This window comes from Arvicola amphibius, chromosome 6 (assembly GCF_903992535.2).
Source record: "Arvicola amphibius chromosome 6, mArvAmp1.2, whole genome shotgun sequence".
Taxonomy (NCBI): Eukaryota; Metazoa; Chordata; class Mammalia; order Rodentia; family Cricetidae; genus Arvicola; species Arvicola amphibius.
Window position 1 is genome coordinate 39403240 of NC_052052.2, and position 25588 is coordinate 39428827.

General features: G+C 40.2%; 1 protein-coding gene across 3 annotated transcripts in view; it reads left to right on the forward strand.

Moving 5' to 3' along the window:
* Nucleotides 1-25588, forward strand: part of Zfyve9 (zinc finger FYVE-type containing 9) — a 134802-nt gene that overhangs the window by 69027 nt on the left and 40187 nt on the right. For 2 of the 3 annotated variants that reach the window (XM_038332433.1, XM_038332432.1), the window contains 6 exons: nucleotides 10952-11051; nucleotides 13649-13825; nucleotides 15366-15535; nucleotides 17771-17891; nucleotides 21197-21319; nucleotides 23339-23494. In XM_038332433.1, coding sequence (XP_038188361.1) covers nucleotides 10952-11051; nucleotides 13649-13825; nucleotides 15366-15535; nucleotides 17771-17891; nucleotides 21197-21319; nucleotides 23339-23494 — 847 coding nt within the window. The remainder of the gene's footprint in view (nucleotides 1-10951; nucleotides 11052-13648; nucleotides 13826-15365; nucleotides 15536-17770; nucleotides 17892-21196; nucleotides 21320-23338; nucleotides 23495-25588) is intronic. The other variant, XM_038332434.1, reaches the window with a different exon arrangement.

The window sequence follows — 25588 nt, forward strand, 5'->3', positions numbered from 1 at the left end:
TAAAATTCTGTTGTATGAGTATACTGCAATTTGCCTATTAAAGTTATCAGTTACTAGCCGGGCGGTGGTGGCGCACGCCTTTAATCCCAGCACTCGGGAGGCAGAGGCAGGCGGATCTCTGAGTTCGAGGCCAGCCTGGTCTACAAGAGCTAGTTCCGGGACAGGCTCTAGAAACTACAGGGAAACCCTGTCTCGAAAAACCAAAAAAAAAAAAAAAAAAAAAAAAGTTATCAGTTACTAAACAACTTAGTTGCCTCATTTTGGGAGCAGTTATGTTTGGTTTTTGTTGTTACTATTTTCTTTGTTGTTGATTTGGTTTTTGCTGTCGTGGGATGAATCGGGACGTTCTGGCAATCCTGTGTTGCTATTCTATAGAGCTAGCCTTCTGCCACCATCACAGGGTATGAGAAGAACACTGAATCTGCCCGTGATGCTATCTTGAAAATTGTTGGTGAGTTTGAGCAGATGGTTTCTGAGGATGTTTCATTGGACCACTATGTGCATGCCTGCATCATTGGTGCCCAAGGCAAAGCCATCTAGAAAATCATGGATGAGTTCAAGGTGGACATTCGCTCCCACAGAGTGGAGCTCCAGACCCCAATAGCATCACTGTGACAGGACTCCCGGAGAACGTGGAGGAAGCTGTCGACCACATCTTCAGCCTAGAGGAGGAGTATCTGACTGACGTGGTGGACAGTGAGGCACTGCAGGTTCACATGAAGAGTCCAAGGCACCATCCAAAGGCTTTGTGGTGTGAGATGCTCCCTGGACCTCCAACAGCCGTGAGAAGGCTCCTGATATGAGCAGCTCTGAAGAATTTCCCAGTTTGGGAGCTCAGGTGGCTCCCAAGACCCTCCCTTGGGGCCCCAGTTAATAATGATAAAAAGATAACTTTCCAGCCTGCTGCCCAAACCCAACTACATGATGGTTCAACTCAATCTGACCCAGTAGCTGGACCCTCGTAAATTGTTGCTGTTCTTCCCCCTCCCCAAGATCTCGCAGCAAAGCCTGGTGGGCTGGCCTTGGGTGGCTGCTTCTCCAGGCCCGGTCAGCACCCAGAAGACTCAGGGTCTGCTCCTGATGCTGTGCTCTGGGACAGGCACAGATTCCAGCTTTCTGGTCCACCCATTATGCAGTCAGCACTCTGACCTTTACACCAGAGCTCCACAGTGGCTAGGAGGTGACTTCCTGTGTCATGACCTCAGGAAATAAATTTCCTTGACTTTACAAAAGCCAATAAATAAATAAATAAATAAATAAATAGCCTTCTGCAACTGTAAATTAAACTCAGGTCCTCTGAATAGAGGGCCAGTGCTCTTACCACTGGGTCTGTCTCTCCAGCACTTAGAATACATTCTTAAATGAATGTGGTTATGTTCTACATCATTTTAATTCATATTTTTCACTTTTACGGGCGGTTTATTACTTGCTATCTATACTATGGAGACATGTTAAAACAACAAATTTGAGCCATTTCAAATAGGCAAAAAGGATTGGAAAGCAACAGTGAACATCAACCACACACTTTGCCCAAGAGTTGTTCATGATGTCTGGTGCAGAGGTGGATCAAGAGTTGTTCATGATGTCTGGTGCAGAGGTGGATCAAGAGTTGTTCATGATGTCTGGTGCAGAGGTGGATCAAGAGTTGTTAATGATGTCTGGTGCAGAGGTGGATCAAGACGCTCTGTAAGATGAGAGCCTTGAAGATAAGAACTTTACTGTCCGTCCATCGGAAGTTGATAATGACCATTTGAGAGCAATATTTAAGCTGATTATCTCAGAACCGCACAGGAAGTTGCCAAAGAACTAAATGTGGTTTGTTCAGTGGTCATTGGACCACTCAACTGGTTTGGCATTTGAAGCAAATTGCATAGGTTGGAAGAGCTTGATAAGTAGGTGCCTCATGAACTGACCAAAATTAAAAAACAAAAACAAACAAACAAAAAAAAAAAACCATTGTCATCTATGCAACAGGGAACAATTTTTTTTTTTTTTTATCAAATTGCAAGATGTAGCAAAAGGTGGGTTGCCTCCCTGCAAAACCATTACATTCCAGGACTGTGCCAGGCAAATCAGTACAATGCACTGAGAATTACATTGTCTGCTGCTGTTCTTCTCCATGACAAAACTCAACCCCATGGCACACAATCAACCTTTCAAAAGTTTTACATTTGGGCTGCGACTTTTTTCCTTCTCTACCACATGCACTGGGTAGCTCGCCAGCGATCTTCTTCAAGCATCTCACAACCTTTTGCAGAGAGAACACTTGCACAAACAGCAGGATGCAGAATATACTTTCTGGGAAGAGCTTGTAGAATCCAAAGAATGAATTTTTACATTAATAAACTTATTTTTTTGTAAAAATATGTTGTGTTTAATAGTTCCTATGTTAGTTAATAAAGATATGTTAGAACTTAGTTATGATTTAAAATTCACAATCCAAAACTACAACTCTTTGTACCAACCTAAACACTTGAGTGTTTCTTCATCTGTTGTCTTTCTGATTGTGATTTTCCTTATTAATTTACTTGTTTATTTTTGTCCTGTGAGTCTGTTCCAAGCTCTTTGAAGGTACAGATCTTTTCTGCTTTGGTTACTGCTGCATTCTCTCAGTCCTAGCAAGTAAGAGATGCTTAGTTGATAATTGTTGAACTAAAAAGTAAATAGTTTCTTATTGCAGCAGAACCTTTTTTTACATAACATCTTCAATCTTTAGATAATGGTATCAAATTTAGATGTAATAAATGCTCGAACTTGGGGGGTAGTTTTCTTTTTTTTGTTGCTGTTCAATTTTTTTTGAGATGGGGTCTTGATGTATATCCCTGGCTGGCCTAGAACTCACCATGTGGACCATACTGGCCTCACATTTATGGTTAATTCTCCTGCCACTCTCTCCCTGGAATTAGAAGGATGTGTGGCCACATCTGCACTTTTTTGTTTGTTTTGCACCCAAACCTCAATCTTGTTATATATAGTACAGAGAATGACCCGGGACTTCTGATCTTCTTACCTTTACCTCCTAAATGATAGGATTACAAATGTGTACATCTGCCAGGTTGTGGTGGTGCACGCCTTTAATCCCAGCACTTGGGAGGCAGAGGCAGGTGGATCTTTGTGAGTTCTAGGCCAGCCTAGTCTACAAAGTGAGTTCCAGGACAGCCAAAGCTACACAGAGAAACCCTATCTTGAACAACCATTTTTTAAAAAAATTACACCTGACTCTTTGATTGATTGAGATAGGGCCTCATATAGTCCTGACTGACCTCAAACTACCTGTGTAGTTGAAGATAGCCCTGGACTTTTGTTTCTATTTCTGGCATTCTGAATTATTGTAATGCCTGAATTATAGGCCTGTATTGCCGGGCCCCATTTATGTGGTGCTGAGACTAGGCAAGTACTCTACCAACTGAGTTCCATCCCCAGTCCAGGGAATGCTTTAAATTAGTTATAGTGGGATGGAGAGATGGCTCAGCAGCTAAGAGCACTGACTGTTTTTCCAGAGGTCCTGAGTTCAATTCCCAGCAACCTCATGGTGGCTCACAACCATCTGTAATAAGATCTGGTGCCCTCTTCTGACCTGCCAGGATACATGCAGGCAGGCAGAACACTATATACATAATGAGTAAATAAATTTTTTTTAAAAAATTAGTTGTATTTTTCTTGAATTTCTTATTTAAGAACAGATTGAAACAATGACAGGTTTCTTAGTTTTTGTCTTAGTTGCTGTTCTGTTGCTGTGAGGATACACTACAACCAAGACAACTCTTAGAAAAAAAGGAAGTTTTTAATTGGGCTTTGCTTACAGTTTCAGAGGGACCATTATTATCATGATGGGAAGCAGCTAGGCATGGCACTGTGGCAGTAGCTGAGAGCTTTACATTCCGATCCAGTGACATACCTTTAACAAGGACATGCCTCTTAATCCTCAGCAGTTCATCAACTGGGGACTGAGCATGCAAATATAGGTGCCTATGGGAGCCGTGCTCATTCAAACCTTCACAGTTTCTTTCTTATGTGCTGACAGGAATCAACAGAAGTGAGAGCAGTAACTGCCTTCTTTAAATAGGACATTGCAATCAGTTTAGTTTCCTTTCTACTCCACTTGAAAACCTGCCATCTTGTCTATAACTGTTATGATTTGAACCATCTGGCATGGTCAAATAGGACCAACAGTTAGATTCATTAGAAGCTAGGGGAATGCTTCCCATTCACACACTCTCCAAAAGACTATGTTGGTTAAAAGCAGCCCTGACCCATGACAGAACAATAAATCACACAGCCTTGTCTTTGTGTTTTATTGTATTGAACTTTGACATTTATTCTGGGTTTGACTTACATTCCCAGTACCCACAATTTCACAGTGCTCAACAAACTGTTAATTAGTGAATACACAAGTCATAGATGGCTGATTTATTGTGTGGATTACTCATCAGTCTCTGCACTGAGTATTGAGTTTATACTGATAATAACTGTTATCCATAATGCCATATGTTTGTAAATATTACACCATTCACCAAAGCCAAGCATGTATAAGTTGTGGTAAGGGCTGTGAAGGAAATAAACAAGAAAGTTAATGTAAAAAGTAGTTGTGTGTAGGGCATTCTGGAAAGGCCTGTGAGAAGCGACATTTGATGTTCCAAAGAAAATAGCTTGACTGAAGACTCTGACTTAGGATAGCACCTGTTCAAGAAGGGAATCCAGTATGGGAAAGTACAATGAGTGGGGAAAGAATTCGCAAAGAAGTTGTAAGGAAATCAGAGAAAAGGTCAAGCAGTGCTTCTCAGGTCATGTTAAGGATTATGTCTAACCCTAGAATAATAATCCATTGCGTAAATGTACATTTTCTTCTTTCATCTGTTGATGGACATCTAAGCTGCTTCCAATTCCTGGCTATTAGGACGGAACAGCAATGAACATGGATGAGCAAATGTCTCTGCAGTAGGATATAGATTCCTTTGGGTATATGCCCAAGAGTGGCATAACTGGATTTTGAAGTATATCTATTCCCAGGTACCCAAGGAACCACACTGATTTTTATTGTGGATATGCCATGATTTTCAAAAAAAAAAAAATGTAAATATACTTCAAAAAAGAAAGGTTAAAAATACCTAGCTTTAAATTTTATTTTAGGAGTAATTCCCTGTTTTATTTATTTATTCATTTATTTATTTGGTTTTTCAAGACAGGGTTTCTTTGTGTAGTCCTAGCTGTCCTAGAACTCATTCTAGACCAGGATGGCCTTGAACTCACAGAGATCCACCTGCCTCTGCTTCAGGAGTGCTGGCATTAAAAGCGTGGGCCACCACTGCCTGGCTGTGATTTCTTATTTTAAATGCATGTTGATTTTTTTTTTGTTAAGTTACAGTCATTGTCTTATGTTTGAGAATTTGGGCAGTGAATACAGAGTAACCTTCATAAGATCTTCTTTGGCAGAACATTAAGATAATGTTTTGATTTATACCTTCAGTGATCAGTTTTCTTAAGACTTGCTTTTATTCTTGAATGTTAAAACAAAGTCACTGGCTTTTTCTTAAATAACAAAGTATAGTAGGTTCTTTTATTAAAAGTTGATTGAAGCATGATACTAAGGTCATTGTGAAGATCAAAAGAGGTCAGTGTCTTTATTTGTTGTGTGTGCATACAATGTGTGCACAGGTGTCAGGTCTTATATAAAGATTAAAGGATAAGTTTGTCCTTTAATTTATGGATTCTGAGATTAAACTCAGGTCACCAGGCATGTCTAGCAAGCACCATTACCTCTAGGCCATTTCACCAGCCCCATGGGATCAGTATTTTAAATATTAGAGATATACTAGTTGGCAGTATAGGTTAGCTGGCAAGCCCCGTGGGATCAGTATTTTAAATATTAGAGATGTACTAGTTGGCAGTATAGGTTAGCTATCGGGCACCATGGGGTCAGTATTTTAAATATTAGAGATATACTAGTTGGCAGTATAGGTTAGCTGGCCAGCCTTGAACTTTGTTTAGAATTAATGTAATCTAGTTTAGAATGACCTTATGGCTACTTACCTACTTCTTTATTTTAACCAAGGCACTCTGTTCATCTGTAAATGGAGGGGATAGTACTTGCACATTTACAAGTAGCTAAGATTTATTGAGCCCCTTGATGGCTCACAACTGTTAACTCCAGTTCCAAGGAATCCAGTGCCCTCTTCTGGCCTACATGGGTACCTGCATGTATGTGGTAAATACACAGCACATAATCTCTCTTTCGGTTGGCTCCACTCAGTTCCTACATCTTTGCTCACCAACATTTGGAATTTAGATATCCTAGGTTTACCATTGCAACGTAGACTTCAATTTCTTAGCTTCATACACAGCTCACTGAAGAGCTCCACGCAGAGAACCTGACCATTCTATTCATGGTCTAATTGATCTTTAGTTTGCCTCCTTAGCACAACCCTGTAACTTTAACAAATCATTCTGATGATACTAAATTCTGCTGTGCATTTGAGACAAGCCTGGCTCTTGTTGACCGCAGACATGGCGGCCTCTGCTTTTACAGCTGAACCCTGGAAAACACTTCCTGCCTCTTCTCCAGCAGCACATCCTGGAAGCTCCATGCTTCCAAACATTTTCCTTTCAAATTAACAGTTTTCAAATGAGCTTTCAGTTTTATGCCCTGGAGCTTTCTTGAGTGTAGTCACCTCCCCAAGCAGCCATCCCAAAGCCCCCTGGAGAACCCGAGGCTTTACTTTAGTCTGCTGCTCTCACAGCTGCACCCGCTTTGCTTGTGCCTGCCCTGCCTGTCAGAAGCTCTAACCCCAGCCGCACCCTTCCCTTACCAAGACGCACGTTTTTCATAGTTTCTCCTCCATTCTCTGTACTCCCATTTTATTTTAATTTAATTTTTATTTTCTTTCGAGACAGGGTTTCTCTGTGCAGTTCTGGCTTATCTGGAACTCACTCTGTAGACCAGGCTGGCCTCGAACTCAGAGATCCGCCTGTCTCCACCTCCCAAGTGCTGGGATTATAGGTGTGCGCCACCATCACCTGGCTTTACTCTCACTTTAAATCGGTCTGAATTAAACAGTGAGTTGAAACTGTAGCATTGTTTTAATATTACAATATCTTGTAACTTATTATCCCAAATATCAGTTCATTTGTAGTTCAGCCTTCCCAGATTTTGCAGACATGGGCAGAATGTCCCCAGATACTTTGTCAGAAAGAAGCATGAATGGCTTTTACTCCAATTCCTCATAGAGTTCTTCCTTCTGAAACACTGCCGTCGCAACCTTTACTGTCTGCATTTTTAATTTTTTAAAAAAATTTATTGGTGAGTATGTATGTACATATGCATATATGTAAATGTGTGTGTTCAGGTGCACTCTTCTGTGTGGGCAGATGTGGAGGCCAGAGGCTGATGTTAGGTGTCTTTGGCTGTTGCTTTCTGTTTACTTGTTTGTGTATTCGTGTGTTATGTGAAGTTAGGGTCAGAACTCGGGCCCTTGCAAACCCAGGACCCTAGGTTCAACCACCCCTCTTCAATAGGCGAATTAACACAGACAAGTACTAGTGACAAACCAAGAAAGGAGATGTATTCAATATGACTACGTTGGGAAGAGGAACAAATAAAGAGATCCGGTGACAGCTCCCCCAGGCCCCCAAAGAGAGTCTTCTAGGTTTTATCATGAAATTTGGGTTTAAACAGGAGGCAAGAGTTTGCATAGCTGAGGCCAGTCTGTATTCTCTTCTGTCGTTGGCCCATCTTTGTCGTTCCTCCACTCTCATCTGGAAGGCGACTAGTTGTTAGGACTGTGTAAAATCTCTTCTTAGGAGACAAGGTCTTCCTCTGACTTTAGCCTTTTCCTTCTAGTGTGAGACTCCTGGGAAAATTCCAGTTTGGGGCTTTTTTTTTTTTTTTTTTTTTCATTAGTGAAATGCAGGACAGACAGAGGTGTCGCCTTAGAAGAGTTTGTTCTTGGCAGATGGTTACAGGAGGAAGGGTTTGTTTTGGCTCTGGTTCAGGGAATACAGTCTGCCAGTGGCAGGGAAGGCATAGTGGTAGGAGTGACTCACAGCTGTAACAACGGAAACACAGGCTCCTTACAGTGAGTGGCAGTGAGAACGCAGAGAGCTAGGACCAAAGCTGGAACTAGGCTTTAAGCACACATGGCTTGGCTCTCCTCCTGTTAAACATAAAAGTGCTATGCTCGTCACTATCACCAATTGGGAACCAGCTATTTAAATGAGCAGATACTAGAGGCACATGTATTTAATTCATATCTATTATTTAATGCATTTAATTCATATTTAAGCCATGGTGGTTTTATTTGGAGGGGGTCACACAATGTCAATCTTAACCTTGTAAGAGTCTAAAACAAGGGCTGGAGAGATGGCTCAGAAATTTAGAGCACTGATTGTTCTTCCAGAGGTCTTGAGTTCAATTCCCTGCAACCACGTGGTGGCTCACAACCATCTATAACGAGATCTAGTGCCCTCTTCTGGCATGTGTGCACATAATAAATTTTTTAAAAAAAGAGTTTAAGACAAAGAGTCTTGGTCTTCCCTCACCAAGGTTGTTATAACTCTACTGAGGGATCATGACCTAAGCACTTCCAAAGGTTCTATATCAGAACACCATTACTTGGGGTGTTAGGATCTTAACATGTGTTTGAAGAAACACTATCTTTAAGACCATAATACCTGTCTGCTACTTAACTGTTATCTATAAATGACTGTCCTTCATAGACATGTTTAGGTGAAGTGAGCCAAACAACATATGTAAAGTGCTGAGTATTCTTACAGTTTACTGTGAACTTGAATATGTCATCCAACTGTCTGTGGTGGTTAATATGATTGTAAACGTGCTTTGATTCAAGCCTTGTCTAGGTAATAAGGAAAGAACACTCTAGGTATAAATCTGAGGACATTTCTACAGAGGATTAATTAAATCGAGGCCACCCTCCCAGTGTGGGTGGCATTGTTTCATGGGTAGGAGGCTGATTTTAGAGGGGATAAGGAGAAAGCCAGCAACTCAGGTATTCTCCCTTCTCTAGGTCCTGGCCACCATGATACAGACAAATGCCCTCCAGTTTCATCAGTACAAACCTCTGAAACTGAACCAAAATAATCTTCCTTCCCTTAAGTTATTTTTCCCAATTATTTTGTCTCCATGGTGAAAATTTAGCAAACACACTGCTGAACCCAGTTTCTTAGCTGGATATAATGGATCATACCTATAGTCCCAGCAGTTGGAATGCTGAGGCAGGAGGATTGCTATGACTTCGAGGCCAGTGTTGGCTACAGAGTGAAACTCTCCAAACAACAAAATTAGAGACAAAACCCAAGTTTCTTCCTGGGTGAGGTACACTACACCTTCTTTTCTATGAATATCTCAGTGGATTTGAAAATGCAACATGGTGGTGCACACTTTTAATACCATCACTGGGAGACAGAGGCAGATGGATCTCCCTGAGTTTGAGGCCAGCCTGGTCTATAGAATGAGTTCTAAGACAGCCAGGACTACACAGGGAAACCCTCTCAAAGAAAAGAAAGAAAAACCTCTGGAAACTAAATTGGCAATTGTAATAGCTAGATTTGTCAGTTTTACCTAGTAGGAAGAAAGCTGCTACAGCTAATGTTAATGTTGGTCTGACCCTTCTCTTGGTTCAACTTTAGAGGCATAAGATAGTTCCAGGCTGTGAAAACTAGGGTAGAGTTTGTTTTATTGGGAACAGCTTTTTTCCTCTTCAAAGCTATGTGGTAAGTGACTAATGAATCCTCAAGAAAATAAATCCTAACAGGAACCTGAGGAGATTCTGCATGGTGTGGAAAAGGGAGAAAGGAAGGTTCCAGCTAAGCTTAGAAGGTGAGAATGAGGTTGGCCGGCTGGCTTTGCTGTCTGCCTTGGCTTGATATAGCTGCAGCTGTGCTGGTTTTTATTATTCAGCTGTATGCTTTAATTCTTTTCCTTCATAGCAAGCTGATGGGCATATTAGGTACTAGAATATGGAACTTAAAACCCAAAACTTGACTGGGTGGTGGTGGCACACACCTTTAAACTCAGCACTTGGGAGGCAGAGGCAGGTAGAGCTCTTGTAAGTTCAAGGGCAGTCTGGTCTACAGAGTGAGTTCCAGAGCAGCCAGGGCTGTTACACAGGAAAACCCGTCTTGAAAAACCAAAAACCAAAACAAAATCAAACAATAACAACAGCAAAAAAAACCCCCCCCCCCCCCAAACCAGAACCTGCTGCAAGGAGGGCCTGCTTGTTCATCCTGGCCACCGAGGTAACTTAGCCCTGAAATAACCACACAGAAATTGTATTAATTAAATCACTGCTTGGCCCATTAGCTCTAACTTCTTATTGGCTAACTCTTACAACTTGGTTTAACCCATTTCTATTAATCTGTGTATCGCCACATGGCAGTGGCTTACCTGGTAAAATTCCTAGTGTCTGTCTCCAGCAGCTCCATGGCTTCTCTCTGACTCTGCTTTCTTCCTCCCAGCATTCAGTTTTGTCTCCCCTGCCTACCACAGCTCTGCCCTATCAGTAAAGCAGTTTCTTTATTAACCAATGAAAGCAACACAAAGACAAGGACCTCCTACACCAAGAACCTGCCATCTTTGGTCATTTCTTTCTCCTATATAACTCCTTCCCAAACAGAAATAGGTGCAAGAATCTCTTAAATACTGCTGTTATGAGAAATTTGCCTAAGGGTAACTAAAGTCTTGTTTTATTTTTCCTTGATATGTATTTCCCGTGTGACCATGGCCAATATTTTTATTTTCATCAAGTTTTATTGACTTGTTATTGATACACTTGTAAATATCACTCTTGATTTTGAATTCCATCTTTCTGAACTTCTGTGTTTTGATTCTGTTATGTGATCGATAACGTGGTTCGCTCTTGATCAGTACTGGTCAGTGTTAGTTCACTTCTTTTATACTGTGATCCTGGCAAGTTCAGTATATTCTTCTTCCTCCCAGGTTTTCTGTGCCTCCTGCTGTAGCCTGAAATGCAAACTGCTATACATGGACCGAAAGGAAGCTCGAGTGTGTGTAATCTGTCATTCAGTGCTGATGAATGGTAAGTGTTGAAACAGATCCGTGCAGTCACTGGGGCAGAAAGAGAGAATTCCCGTGAAATCTCCTCCCCATTCCTGTACTGTCTGTTCGCCTTCTCAAGTGCTAGAACTGCAGCTGAAATCCTAAGCTTAGTCTCCATGTTTTGAAAGTGCGTTAGCATTGCAGATTCCCATGTCAGATTCCCGAGTGATGGCCAAAGCTAGGTAAGTTCTGTGGGAAGAATGAAGCATTTGAGAAAATGGTGTTGTGCAGCTCTGTGTGTCCCTGTCCGGTGAGGAGGGGTGGGTTGGTGAAGGCAGAAATACCGGGCGCTTAAAAGAAATCTCACACTGGCTCAGAACTGAGAGATAGACAGTTATTTATTTAGGGGGGAAAAGTTACAAATCAGGATTCTCTGCTTGAATGGTGGATGGAGATGAGATCCAAACAATCCGAACAAGCAAAATGGGAACCAGGGGGGAGGAGAGAAGGGGCAGGATGTGCTTTGGCATCTGGGTAAATAGTCTGTGAGGCCATGCCCCAGTAGGGGGGTAAACCTTCCTGTAGCAGGTTGGGATGCCTTTGACCACAAAGCTGTAAGATACTAAATTTGAGACAAGGTTCTCCTTCCCAGAATTTTTTATTTTGTTAAAAATAAATATTTTTGCAGCAAATAGAAATGTAGCATTAAGTAGAAATATTAGTAGTTAGCATCAAGCAGGAATTTGTACTTCTTTTGCCAGTGGCTTCTACAAAACAATTTTTTTTTTTTTTTTGGTTTTTCGAGACAGTGTTTCCCTGTAGTACAAAACAATTTTTACGTGGGGGAAAATACAACCAAGGGAAGGAAGATAAAACTTAATCAGTGTTCATCTTATATGGGACTAGAAATAAATCCATGGACATTTTAGTTAAAAGGAAAAAAAAACAAAAATACTAAAATTCTTGAATAGTCTTGTGAAGAAATGCAGTAAAGTTTACCAGATGATAGTATTTTCTCTTTGAATGGGTCTTTGTACAGTTGCCAGAACAATTCCATGTAGACACAGTGTGGAAATAGGACACCGTAGTTGCCTGTGTCCCAATAGATGCGTCCTGGAGACTCGATTTTATCTGCTCTCAGATCCTCCTGCTCTGTCTGTCTGCATTGCTCATAGTGATGTTTTCCTGTTGCTGGCTTATTAACCTATTGCATGTCAGTTTATCTGATCTGTTCTAATATCCTATGATCTACCAAATTTCCTCCCATTTCTGAATTCTTAGAGTTTTGATGAAACATGAATCATTCTTTCAGCTCTTAAGGATCATTGTTTGGATGTGGTTATTTCATTGAGTTACTCAGTTTTTATTCTACTGCTTTTATTTTTGAACACATATCCACAGACAAGAATATACAGCTTACTAGCAATACTTAATACCTCTTTTATTTGATGAGGTCTTCCAACTTGATAGCAAATTTTTTTTAACTTGGCATAGCTAAAGATGAAGGAAATGGCAGAGGATTCGTATGGAATCACTCACTTTTTATTAAACCAAGGAGGCCCTTAACAGGGGATCCTAAGGTAATTACTTCTGGTTTTGCCGGTGTCTTTCCTCCTGCATGGCTTAGCCTGGTCTCTTTCTGAGTATTTAAGTTGATGCTTTTCAATGTTCCCTCTTTTCCCTTTCCCCTGTTCTCTTCCTCTCCTCTTCCTGCCAGTACTTTCAAATGAGCGCAGCTGTTGTTACTAGCCTAGAGGAAATAAGTATTCAACATAGATAGTCAGAGTCTTTTGGATCACTCTTTGATGTTGGATGAGATGCTTTGTTTTTGTTTAAAGGTGCTTAAGTAAAATTAGTTAGTTTCTATTCCTGGGCATCTATTACCTGTGCCTCAAAAATAAAGTTTTGATGTCTTTAGTTTCTGTAGCTCCATCCATCCTAGTCACCTTTAGAGAAAATGTTGATATGTCAGTGTTTAGTTAATATGATTACAGGGAATGTAGACTCTTAATGTATTTGTGATCTTACTGGTTGATCACACTTACATGATATTAGCACATTTTCATGTTCAAGTAAGTCCTGTGCTTTTGAGACTCACCAAGGATATGCAGTGGTTCACTGCAGGAAATTTTTATACAGGTGATGACTGTATTAGAGCATAAATCACAAAATACTGAGATGTATACTCCTAAGCTTTAGTCTTAAAAATAAGACTAAAACAGTCACATACAATAGAATTATATTTTTTGGTCCCTGCATTAAACCAGAAAATGCCCAAAGGCTATCTCAGTTGCAAATCTTTGAAGTCTGATGCTATATTCCTCTTTCTTAAGAAATACATGGTCTCCTTAAAAAAAAAAAATAAACAAACCTATAGGCATAGTCCTTAACTAACAGTCTGTACCAACAGTCCTGGAGTTACTATTTTAAATATTGTATCATTTTAATTTAATACAGTCAAATAATTTGCTTAGCTAAGTGGTCTCTCCTATTGAATAAAACCATCTGTCTCCAGAATACCTTCACTAGGTGGAAGAGAGACGTACTGGGAATGTTAATTATTATCCAATATTGTCAAGGTCTTGATGTCCATATTTTGCAATCCATTCACATTGATTGTGTCTGTATTTGCTTTAGCTCAAGCCTGGGAGAACATGATGAGTGCCTCAAGCCAGAGCCCTAACCCTAACAATCCTGCTGAGTACTGTTCTACTATCCCTCCCTTGCAGCAAGCTCAGGCCTCAGGAGCCCTGAGCTCTCCACCTCCCACTGTGATGGTACCTGTGGGAGTTTTAAAGCACCCTGGAACAGAAGGTAGGGGATCATGTGCTCTTCTCTCCTTTCCTTCACCAAGCTCCTCTGAAAGGTGCTGATGTGGCTTTATAGCACCACTCTTAAAAACTCTGCAGCTAAGTCTCTTTGGGTGGTTACTGAAGTAGAAGACTGAGATGAGAAGTATGTCCAGATTATATGTGGGCAAGTAAACCAAACTGTATTGTCTGCTATTCTGGAGGACCTCTGGAAGCATACCCATTTCCCCTCCACCTTGAGAATGACCTAACTACACTACATATCCCTGAGAAGAGTTGTAGACTCTGACTCCATCCTGGAAAGTCCTAGATTCAGGCTACTTAAATGTTCACGGTAGGAGTTTGCCAAGTGGTGAAAATGAGCCTTCTTCCTGCTGACCAAGCCTTTCTGGTATTGTTTTCAGGAATAGACATTGCCGTATCCTCTTTTTGTAACTAATTTATCTATTATAAAATATGAAAATATTGCAGTTGTAGACTTTTAACTCCAGGGCTTTAATTCTGATTATATCATATGATAGCTTATAGTCTCAACTTTTTGGGGTTGTCACTTCTTTATGATTATGATAGTATCAGATGAAAGGCACACTATAGATTTAGAAGAATATGAATAATAAAAATAGCAATTACATATTTCTTTAAAATGACCTTGTCTATATTTCTTCATTAGTTTTATGTCTGCGCTCATAGTGCGTTGCTTTTCCCTTGTTAAGGCGCTCCTATTGAAGGTCAGATCTCTATTGAGATTGCCGCTCTTGCTGCTTCTCCTCTTTCAGATCATCCCTGAGTAGATGCTCCTTGTATTTTTGTGAGTTCGGCTTCCTTAGAATCCTTATTCTCTTTGCTTCATTTGTCATTTTGTTGTTCTTCCCTAGTCTCTTTGTTTTAACCGTTCAGACTGATTTCTGAAACTGGATTTAAGGACATTGTTTCATCAAGTGCGATTTCCCAGCTTCCCCTGTCCTTTCACTAAAGTACAAACCAGCCCCAGATCTTCTTTTTCCTCTTCAGTTACACTGAGCCAAAGATCTGTTCAGTGTGCGCCTCAGTTCTCACATGTCTGTGCCAGCTCTTTCTTTACTAGCCAGTGTTCCTCAGTGTTCTTCAGAGCATCTCTGCCCTCTAGAAGTTCCATATCCTTTTCCAAGTATTTAATTTCTGTGGATCTCATATTTTTAGGAGGTAGGGGTTTATTTTGACTTTTTTCCTGCTATAAATCTGTTTTCTGGGCATTTAAAACTCTTTCCATGGTTTCTGTCAGCAATGATGAACAGACTGTGTAACATAATCATAGAGGTGTCTAAGAATTACTATATTTTTAAAGCAAAGCATTTTAAACTTTTTTCAGAAGATGAAAGAATATTTAAAGAGGAATTTTTGTTAATTATAACTGTTGCATTCAGCCACAGTTCTCCTGTATGTAATGGTAAGATGATAATAAGTAGGGACCTCCTTGAACCTCTGGAGTTGGTGACCTTTTCTTTGCCATTAGAAACACTATCAATGTCACATTGATGCCTGTTTTATTTTCCTGGCCCCTCAAGTGCCGCAGCCCCGAGAGCAGAGGAGAGTTTGGTTTGCTGATGGGATCTTGCCCAATGGAGAAGTTGCTGATGCAGCCAAATTAACAGTGAATGGGACGTCCTCTGCAGGAACTCTGGCTGTGTCACATGACCCAGTCAAACCTGTAACCACTAGTCCTCTACCAGCAGAGGTAAGAAAACAGGACAACTAAAAGTGAATACTACTTTGCTCAGCATGGCACTGTCTGTCTGCTGTCTTTTGTTACCTTGAATGATTTCTTTGTGAAACCCAGTGTACTTTGGATATAGCTTAATAAGGGCAAGTGCTCATTTGTGTCTGTGTGTAAGTAAAATAAACATGGCCACGTTAGCTGCTCGTTTGCTCTATATTTGAAAGTTTTTTTTTTTCAAGACAGGGTTTCCCTGTGAGACAGTCCTAGCTGTCTAAGAACTAGCTCTTGTAGACCAGGCCGACCTCGAACTCACAGGGATTCACCTGCCTCTGCCTCCCGAGTGCTGGGATTAGAGACGTGTGCCACCATGGCCCACCCAGCGGAAAGATTTTTTTTCAAGGGAAAGATTGTCAGGTGTGCTCAGGCTACTGTTAAAGGGAGAGGCCAAACTTAGAAGGATCAAGATCCCTAGATAAATTAGCTCTCAAATCATGTTCCTAGGTTCTGTGTGGCCTCTCAAGAATATTGTGGAGGAAAGGAGAGAGCAGTGTGAAAGTAGCTAAAGAACCATCCCGTCTGTCTTCAAGCATCTCTAATTGTCTAACCTGTTATTTCCATTTAAAATTTTAAAAAAGTGTCACCAGAGTTTAAATAAATTCATAAACCATTTGCCTTCCCGATGGGAGGAGGACACAGTCCACCTGGAGATACAGCTCCACTGTGTCTCTACTCTCTCATGCCTCCAGAGCTCAGCTATCGGTCTGGAACTAATAGGATTTTCCCCTAAGATATAATATTCAGGAACACAGAAATACAGCTCCTTTTTATTTATTTGTTGTGGTTGAGGTGGATAAGATTGGATCTAGTGCCTTGTCTACCATTGAACTATCCACTCCTTCTGAAATGCTTATTCTGAGAGGAGCTTACTAAGTTGTCCCGGATGAATTTGATCTAACTCTCGGCCCAGGTAGGCCTTGAACTTTCCATATTCCTGCCTCAGCTTCCTGAATATTTGGGATTACATTCCTGTGCCACCAGCCCTGGCTTTTTCACATTTAATTAGAGGATAAGAGTTTAGATACGTATTTTATGAAAACTTTTAGAGTAATTTGTTTTATTTATAGCAAATTGAAAAGAATACTAAGCTGGGCATAGTAATGCATTCCTTTAATTCTAGCAGTTGGGAGTCAGAGTTCAAGATGAGCTCAGTCTACATAGTGAGTTCCAGGACAGCCAGAGCTATGTAGTAAGACTATCTTTCAAAACAAACAAATAAACAAAAACAAAAGAAGAAGATACAGATATTTCTCACATTCTCCTTGTCCTCATATGCCATCCATCCATCATTATCAGTCTCTCCCAGAATCAAAAGTTGATACACATGGTGAGCCTGTATCATGATCACCCAAGAGACCACAGTTAACATTAGGGTTGGATAAAGTTTGAACTTACAAAGTTACCAGAAAATTGTTACTGCTTTATATTTGCATTCAGAAATATTTGTTCATGGGGACTGGAGAGATGGCTCAGCGGTTAAGAGCATTGCCTGCTCTTCCAAAGGTCCTGAGTTCAATTCCCAGCAACCACATGGTGGCTCACAACCATCTGTAATGAGGTGCCCTCTTCTGGCCTTCAGGCATACACACAGACACAATATTGTATACATAATAAATAAATAAATAAATAAATAAATATTTAAAAAAGAAATATTTTTTCAGATATGTATCTTCATATTGTCTGCAGACTTTGTTATAAGTGTAGTTGAATTTTATTAAGACTGACTGTACTGGGTCCAGGGCTGTAGCACAGTTGATAAAATTCTTGCCTCTAATGCATAAAGCCCAGGGTTCAATTCCCACCACCATATAAACTGAACATTGTATTGAATACCTGTGTTCCCAGCACTTGGGTTGAAGTGGTAGGAGGATCAAGAGTTAAAGCCATCCTTAGCTATATGGTGAGTTTGAGGACAGCCTGGGCCAGCAATCCTGTCTCAGAAATCCCAAGAGGCAGCGGGGTATGGTGGTACACCCCTTAAATCCAAATACTTGGGAGGCAGAGGCATGTAGACCTTTATGAGTTTGAGGCCAGCCTGGTCTACATAGTTCCAGGACAGCCAGAGCTATATAGTGAGATCTTGTCTCAAAAAAGAATAAATTTCAATTTTTTATTTAAATTCTTACTTACATTTTAATTGCACATTACTATAGTTTTGCATGTACTAATGTTCATATTGATGGTTGCTTCTCCTAGGCTGATATTTCTCTATTCTCTGGGAGCATAACTCAGGTTGGAAGTCCTGTTGGAAGTGCAATGAACCTTATTCCTGAAGATGGCCTTCCTCCCATCCTCATCTCCACTGGTGTGAAAGGAGGTATGTGGACTTCCGTGCTTAAACAGAATTCTATATGCCACATTAGATATATATTGCCACATATATGTTGCTTCTGTTTAAGGAAAGGATGATGGAGTGACAGTCATTCTTCTAACCAATACAGCAGCCTCGATGCCGTGAGAACGTGGCTGCTGTGACTGTTTGCTCTAGTGCAGCTGTCTGTGTGTTTGCTCTAATGTCATTGTCAGTCTTGGGAAGGATACGTCAGAGTTCATCACACTCTCAAGAGTTGCTTGTGGTCCTAGAGTACCGCCTGTTACATTCAGCATGTTCATTTAGCTCTGAAGTGTGATGATAGCCTGCCAGAAGACACATGGGGAGGGCTTAAGTAGCAGTTTTGCTGTTAAAAGTATATTTTAGCTGGGTGTGGTAGCACAGGCTTATAATATGTTTTAATTAAATAAATATACAAAAGTATTTTTCTTTCTTAGTAGAAGATGGCATAACCAACTGAAGTTAACATATAAAAGTTTTACCAAAAGAGAACGCAGTATCTGACTTACCTTATTAATAAATAAACCACTGTAATTTCTTATTAAACTAGAATTTATTAAAATAACCGAAATTTGTGCTTAACACAGCAACCTTCTTAACAAAAACAATGTTGTAGGGATCTTGGTAAAGGAGCAAAGGTGACACAACCAAGAACTCTGAGCTGCGGGGCTGTGTGCTCCACCCATCAGCACCAGCCAGCCCCTCCCAGCTGAGGGCTGTGTGCTACACCCCATCAGCACCAGCCAGCCCCTCCCAGCTGAGGGCTGTGTGCTACACCCCATCAGCACCAGCCAGCCCCTCCCAGCTGCGGGCTGTGTGCTACACCCATCAGCACCAGCCAGCCCCTCCCAGCTGTGGGAATACTAATAATAGTTCCATTGCTCTTTTCTTTGATTCCTGCAACCACATATTCTCTGTCTTTAACCTTTTTGTTTGTTCATTTGTTTTTTGTTTTTTTGAGACAGAGTTTCTCTGTGTTGCCCTCGCTGTCCTGAAACTAGTTCTGTAGACCAGACTGGCCTCGAACTCAGAGATCCACCTGCTTCTACCTGTCAAGTGCTGGGACTAAAAGCATGCACCACCACCACCCGGTGTGTCTTTTATCTTTTGTATTGTTGCCTGCATGTATTTATATGTACCACGTGCAGTCCCGGTGCCCACAGAAGCCAAAAGAGAGTCTCCTGGAAGTGGAGTTACAGACAGTTGTGGTCTGCCGTGTGGATGCTGGAACTGAACCCAGGTCTTCTGTAGGAGTAGCAGTGTGCTTGAACTCGGAGCCTAAATTATTTGTCACAGCATACACAAATCCTTATAACCATCTTTCAGCTCCCCTTGTAACTTCACTTCTAAAACCTTACATGTTATTTACAGATTTATTATTTTTTTCCAGAGAGATGATTTCTCTGTGTAACAGCACTAGCTATCCTGGAACTAGCTCTTGTAGACCAGGCTGGCCTCCAACCTTTGGAGATACACCCGCCTCTGTCTCCCGAGTGCCGGGATTAAAGGGGTGCGCCACCACTGCCTGGCTTGTTTATTTTTTTGGGACAGTGTTTCTCTGTGTATCCTTGCCTGTCCTGGAACTCACACAATAGACCAGGCTGGCCTCCAACCCACAGATCTGCTTGCCTCTGCCACTGCCTCCCAAATACTGAGATTAAAGGTGTGTGCCACCACCACCAGGCTGCTGTGGTCTATTTTTTGAAAGTGAAGTAAATACGCCTATTTAAGAGAGATTGTGATCATTAAATCAGATTACATACCTTTTTGTCTATAGCAAGAACCGTTCTGACAGCAGTCAAATTGACAGGTATTTAGTATTTTGTCTTTTCTCTGAAAGAATTTGTGTCCTCAGACCTCTTGAGCAGCTGCTCAGCCTTTCAAATGTCTCAGTCTTATCCTGGGATACCTACAAAGTAAAACTTCGCTTTTTTCTCTGTTCTGCTATTCTTCTAGACAGTTCTCTATAAACGCTTTCTCCTTTACTGGAGATAAGCTGAGTCTGCTCAGTATTCTTTGGTTGTGTCGGGAACCTTTGCCTTTTCACCAGAACTCCTTAAAACATGCTTTTTGTTAAGAAGGTTGCTTTGTAAGTGAAAATTTGGCTCATTTTATTTTACTTGTTTATTTTGAGACAGATCCTTAAATTCAAAAAGATCCACATGTCTTTTCTTCCTGATCTACTGGGATTAAAGATGTGTGCCACCACACCCGGCTGAGTTATTTTTAAAAGTCATAGTTTAATAAAGATTGTAATAATTTATTATTAAAGAAATTGTATTGCTGGACTCTTTCGATACTACAATTTCTTCACTAGAATTTTGCAGGGTTGTTTTTTTATTTTAGTGAGATAACATTAAAAACTTTTAAATCACTTACTATTTTTCTTTCAAATATATATTTTCATTGATAGGAAGTTAAGTATTTTCTATTATATCTTAAAAAAACCACCCAGTTTTTTTTTTTTTTTTTTTGATCAGTGAAAAACGATGCTCCCTTTTGACCCATGGCCGTCCCTTAGTGACACACTTTATGAGAGCAGCACTGAGAATCCAATCTTAACTCCTTTCCTTTATCTCTAAGTTAGATTCTCAGTGATTTTTGTTCATACTTTTGACTTTGTACTGAGATGAACACCATTAAGAGTGAAGTGGTCTAGTGGTACAGGCTGTGCTTGCAGGGCTAGAGGAGCTAGCTGTGCTGCATCGAGTACTGATTGTGCTACAATCCTGTGTGGCTTAGTAAGGACTTTAGTGCCATATGTAGTGAGTGCTCATATATTTAGAGGAATTATTCAAGAACCCAGTTACTTGTGATAGTTCTATTTTTTTGGTGTATTAAAAAAGTCTAATGCTTTGTAAGGGTAAAAAAATACAGAACAGTATAACAGTATAGAGTAAAATAGCCAGGCTCCCTCTGTACCAATTCCTTGGCATCCTTTCCATAGGAACTCCTAGTTTATAATCACCTTTTAATGTATTTAATGTATTTTAAGATACATTAAAAATTTTTGTTCTATGGAATTTTGTTATAATAGTTGAACATTTTTGTTAGATGAAGAGATATAGCAGACTTGAAACAGACCATTTTAGGGGGGAAAGTTTATGTGTAGGACAGCCACATTTCATTCCAACCAGAGTAAAAGGAAGCACTAAACATGGCAGTGAGACAGTGGGTACCAACCATGGGCTGTGTGATCTCTTTCCTGTGACTATCAGCCCATTCTCCACTAGATTTCCTTCTCAGGTTGTCCCTTTAACCAATCCGCTACAATGTTTTCTCCCTTGCAGACTATGCTGTGGAAGAGAAACCGTCGCAGATTTCAGTCATGCAGCAACTGGAGGACGGTGGCCCAGACCCACTCGTCTTTGTTCTAAATGCAAATTTATTGTCGATGGTTAAAATTGTAAATTGTAAGTTAGAATTTTTTAACTAAAAATAATATCAACACATAATTTTTAAAGCTTTCATATTCTTTACACAAAAGTACTTGTTTTAAGTTAACCTTAGAAACTAAAAATACCTTTGTATTGCGTCCTTAGACATTCTCCATTGATGAAATGGGGAGGTTTCTGACTTAGCTGATAATGATGCCTTTCTGTTTGGCCCATTGTTAATTTCATCCACTTTTTCTTCCAGAATCACATTTAAGTATAATGTTGCTTGAAATTTCAGTTTACCACACCTACTTTATAAATTATAGAGATTAGCTAACCTTGCTGCCTGGGGGCAGAAGCCATCCTATGCTTTTACGTAGTATAGTATCTTGCCCACAGAAGTTACCCATTAAATGATTATGGGATGGAGAGAGAGAGAGACAGACAGGCAGAAACAGATTGATAGAGACAGACAGACAGACAGACAGACAGACAGACAGACAGACAGAGAAATTAGCTAGCCTAGAATTCCTGAAACACCTTAAAATAGTGGATTAATTGGAGGGCTGGGGAGATGTCTTGGTTGATAAAATGTTTGTTGTGAGAACATGAGAATCTTAGTTTGATTCCAGCACCCACAGTAAAAAGGGAAGAGGTGGAGGAGCCAGGTGCAGCAGCATGTCTGCAGTCCCGGGTCTCTGGGGCTTTCTGACCATCCAGTCCAGCTGAACTGGCAAGCTTTATGTTCACTAACAGAACCTGCCTCAGAAAATAAGGCAGAAAACATTTGAAGACACCCAGCATCTCTCTGTGGCACATGAACATGTGAGCATACACATGAATAGGACTGAGTACTTCCTAAGTAGGTACACAAAGTAATAATTTTCATATAAGAAGAAAGGACCTTTCATTAGTTTTGATGCACATAGTGATATTAATCATTACTTTATTTGAATTCATTTGGAAATCCTGTTGTCAGGGTGCAATTGATAACGTGTCAAGGATGGGATGGTGTGTTCTGCTTCATATGGCTTGTGTTTTTTTTTTTTTTATCCTTTCTAGCCTAAAGTGAAGAAGTAGAAGTAAGTAGTCTAGACAAGTCATACTTCGTATAGTGTAAAATCAGGTGGAGTTCTCTTCTGATTAATATTTTCTCTCAGAAGTGATAATTAAACTAGCTAGTACATAAAAATGTATTTTCTTTTGTCCACAGCCTGAAGTCAAAGCTAAAATACTAGATTTTATTCTTTTTGCTCCCAGTCTCATATAAATAATGAAAAGTGATTTTTGTGTGTGGGCATGGTGTGCATGTACCTATGGATCGCAGAGGTCAATGTAAGGTATTTCCCTGCATTGCTGTCCGTCTTATTTTTTGAGACAAGGTCCCTCACTAAACCTGCAGCTCACTGGCCGGCTACACCGGCTCACCGATGAGCCTCTGGGATCTTTCTGTACTGGGGTTGCAGGCAAGTGCTACCCTGGCCAGCTGTTGTGTGGGGCTGGGATCTGAACTCAGGCCTCACACTTGTGCAGCAAGCCCTTCATTCACTGAGCCTTCTCCCTGGCCCCCTGGAAAAGTGAATTTTTTGTTTTGTTTTTTGAGACAGGGTTTCTATGTGTATCTTTGGTGCCTGTCCTGGAGGTCACTCTGTAAACCAGGCTGGCCTTAAGCTCACAGAGATCCTCCTGCCTCTGTCTCCCTAGTGCTGGGATTAAGGGCACGCGCCACCACCACCCAGCTGAAAAATGATTTTTTTAAAAATAGTGACATGGAAGGCTATATCTTTGTTGTCTATTTAAGCCTTAAACATGTTTTCTTTATCTGTCATTTCTTTTAACTTCCTTCCAATTTTCTAAGTGTTGAGAAAAAAATAAACAAGGCATTGACTTGTTTTATTTTTTATAATGATCCTTTGGCTCATGCAGTGACCATTTAAAGTTGAATTGTATGGGCTTATGTGATCTTTTCTTTTTTGCTGTATTATAACAAATTTCAGAACATCCTTTTGAGATCAATGATTGAGAAGAGCGTTTATGTCTTTATTCCACCTATAGATGTGAACAGGAAGTGCTGGTGTTTCACAACCAAAGGGATGCATGCTGTGGGTCAATCTGAGATAGTGATTTTGCTGCAGTGTCTACCAGATGAAAAGTGTTTGCCAAAGGACATCTTTAATCACTTTGTACAACTTTATCGGGATGCATTGGCAGGTAGGAACGCTATAGAACTTTGCACCATTAGTAGATGATAAAAATTTTAGGACTCAGATATAAAATAACTGTATTAGGTTTGGAAACCTGGCATTGAACTTTGGTATTTTCTAACAGTGCTAGGAACTGAACCCAGGTTCTTATGTGCTAAGCAAACACTCTACTACTGAACTACATCCCTAGCCCTCAGACCTTGACATTAGTGGCAAGGTAGAACTTGTCATACTTTGAGAAAATTAGTATTTTATACTGATTCTCTTTTATTTTACAAAGGATAGATTTAAAATTATAAGAGGATCTATTGACATTGGGTTAAGAATGTTGTTGTGATACTATGGGTTATAACATTGGTATCTAGTAGAAGAAAGCATAATAATAGCTCACTCATAACCTCTAGTTATCAGTATTTATGCAGTCATAGTATAAGCACTTGAATATTCATATTTTTTAAATCAATTAGCTTATATGATCTCAAAATAAGTTGTATTACTAACTGTGCAATGTACAAGTAAAGGCACACTTGTAAAAACTGGACAAGGCTTGGGTGGTGGTGGCAATCTCCTTTAGTTCCAGCACTCTGGAGTCAGAGGCAGATGGTTGGTTCTCTGTGAGTTTGAGGCCAGCCTGGTCTACAAAGCAAATTCCAGGACAGGTTCCAAAACTACAGAGAAACTCTGTCTTAAAAAAACAAAATAAAAATAAAAAATTGGACAATGCTAAGGATGTTAATTTAAAGAAATACTAAAGTTGGAGATAAATAATTATACTTGACCCAGCCTGGTGGTTATGCCTGTAATTTCAGTGCTTGGGAGGCTGACGCAGGAGGATCATGATTTCAAGACCAACCTGGGCAATATAGTGGGGGCCTACGTCAAAACAAAATGAAACAAAAAACACATTTAAGCTTACGATTTAACAGTACAGATTCACCTGATTTAACAGAAAAGGATACAATGTGGTTTAAGTGAACTTATTTTTATTTATAAGAACAGAAAGTCAGTAAATAATATCCACAGTTTATAGAGAATACTGTAAATGTACAGACTAAAACAAATAGCAAGAGGTTTTTTGTTGTTGTTGTTCTGAGACAAGGTCTTATTGTGTAGCTATGCTAACCTGGAACTTACTATGTTTACCATGTAGCCTTGAACTCACAGAGATCTTCTGCCTCTGCCCCGAGTACGTTTTTTAAGGATTTATTTTTATTTTAATTCTGTGTATGTATGTGTGTCTGTGAACATGAGAGCAGGCGCCTGTGGAGGCCAGATGAGGGCATTGGATCCCCTGGAGCTGGAATTACAGGTGGTTGTGAGCTACCTAACATGGGTGCTGGGAACCAAACTAGGGTCTTCTGGAAGGACAGTGTGAGTGCTTTATCACTGAGCCATCTCTCTAGCCCTAAAATACGTTCTTTTTTCCCCCTGAAGAGAATTCTTATATTTTGGTTGTGAGCCTATCCTTTAACAGCTAAGCCATCTCTCCAGTCCCTAAAAAAGGATCCTTAAGGCAAATGTTGTTGCACACTTCTTCAGTCTCAGGCTAAGGCAGGAGGATGGTGAGTTCCAGACTAGGATACACAGTGAGACTCCCATCTCCGGTAAATTCTGTGCTGAGGAACAGGAGTTGGAGAGGGGGTGTGAGTGGTTAATATAAAACTATTTTCATGTATTATCTAATAGTATTTCATAAAGATAGGAAACTATGAATTAGTCAGGCTTTCTTTTTTAAATTTATTGTGTGTGCGTGTGGTGTGCACGCTTATGGAGGTCAAAGGACAACTTTGTGACGTCGATTCTCTCCTTTCACTTTTATGTGTGCATTCTGGGACCAAGCTCAGGGCATCCATCAGGCTAAAGCAAGCACTTTACCCACTGGCCTGTCCATGGCCACACAGTCTCTTAACTTTGCAATCCCTCTGTGAGGTTTTGAGCAAAGATATTATCTAATATAAAATATGCTTTAGTATGTGAAGTATTTTTGAAGCATTGCAAAAATTAGAAAAATTAGAAATAATAGAAATATCTAGGTACAGGTGAAAAAGTTAACTGTTACATTTATTATGTGTATGCTTCTTTTTAAGAACTTCTAGTAATA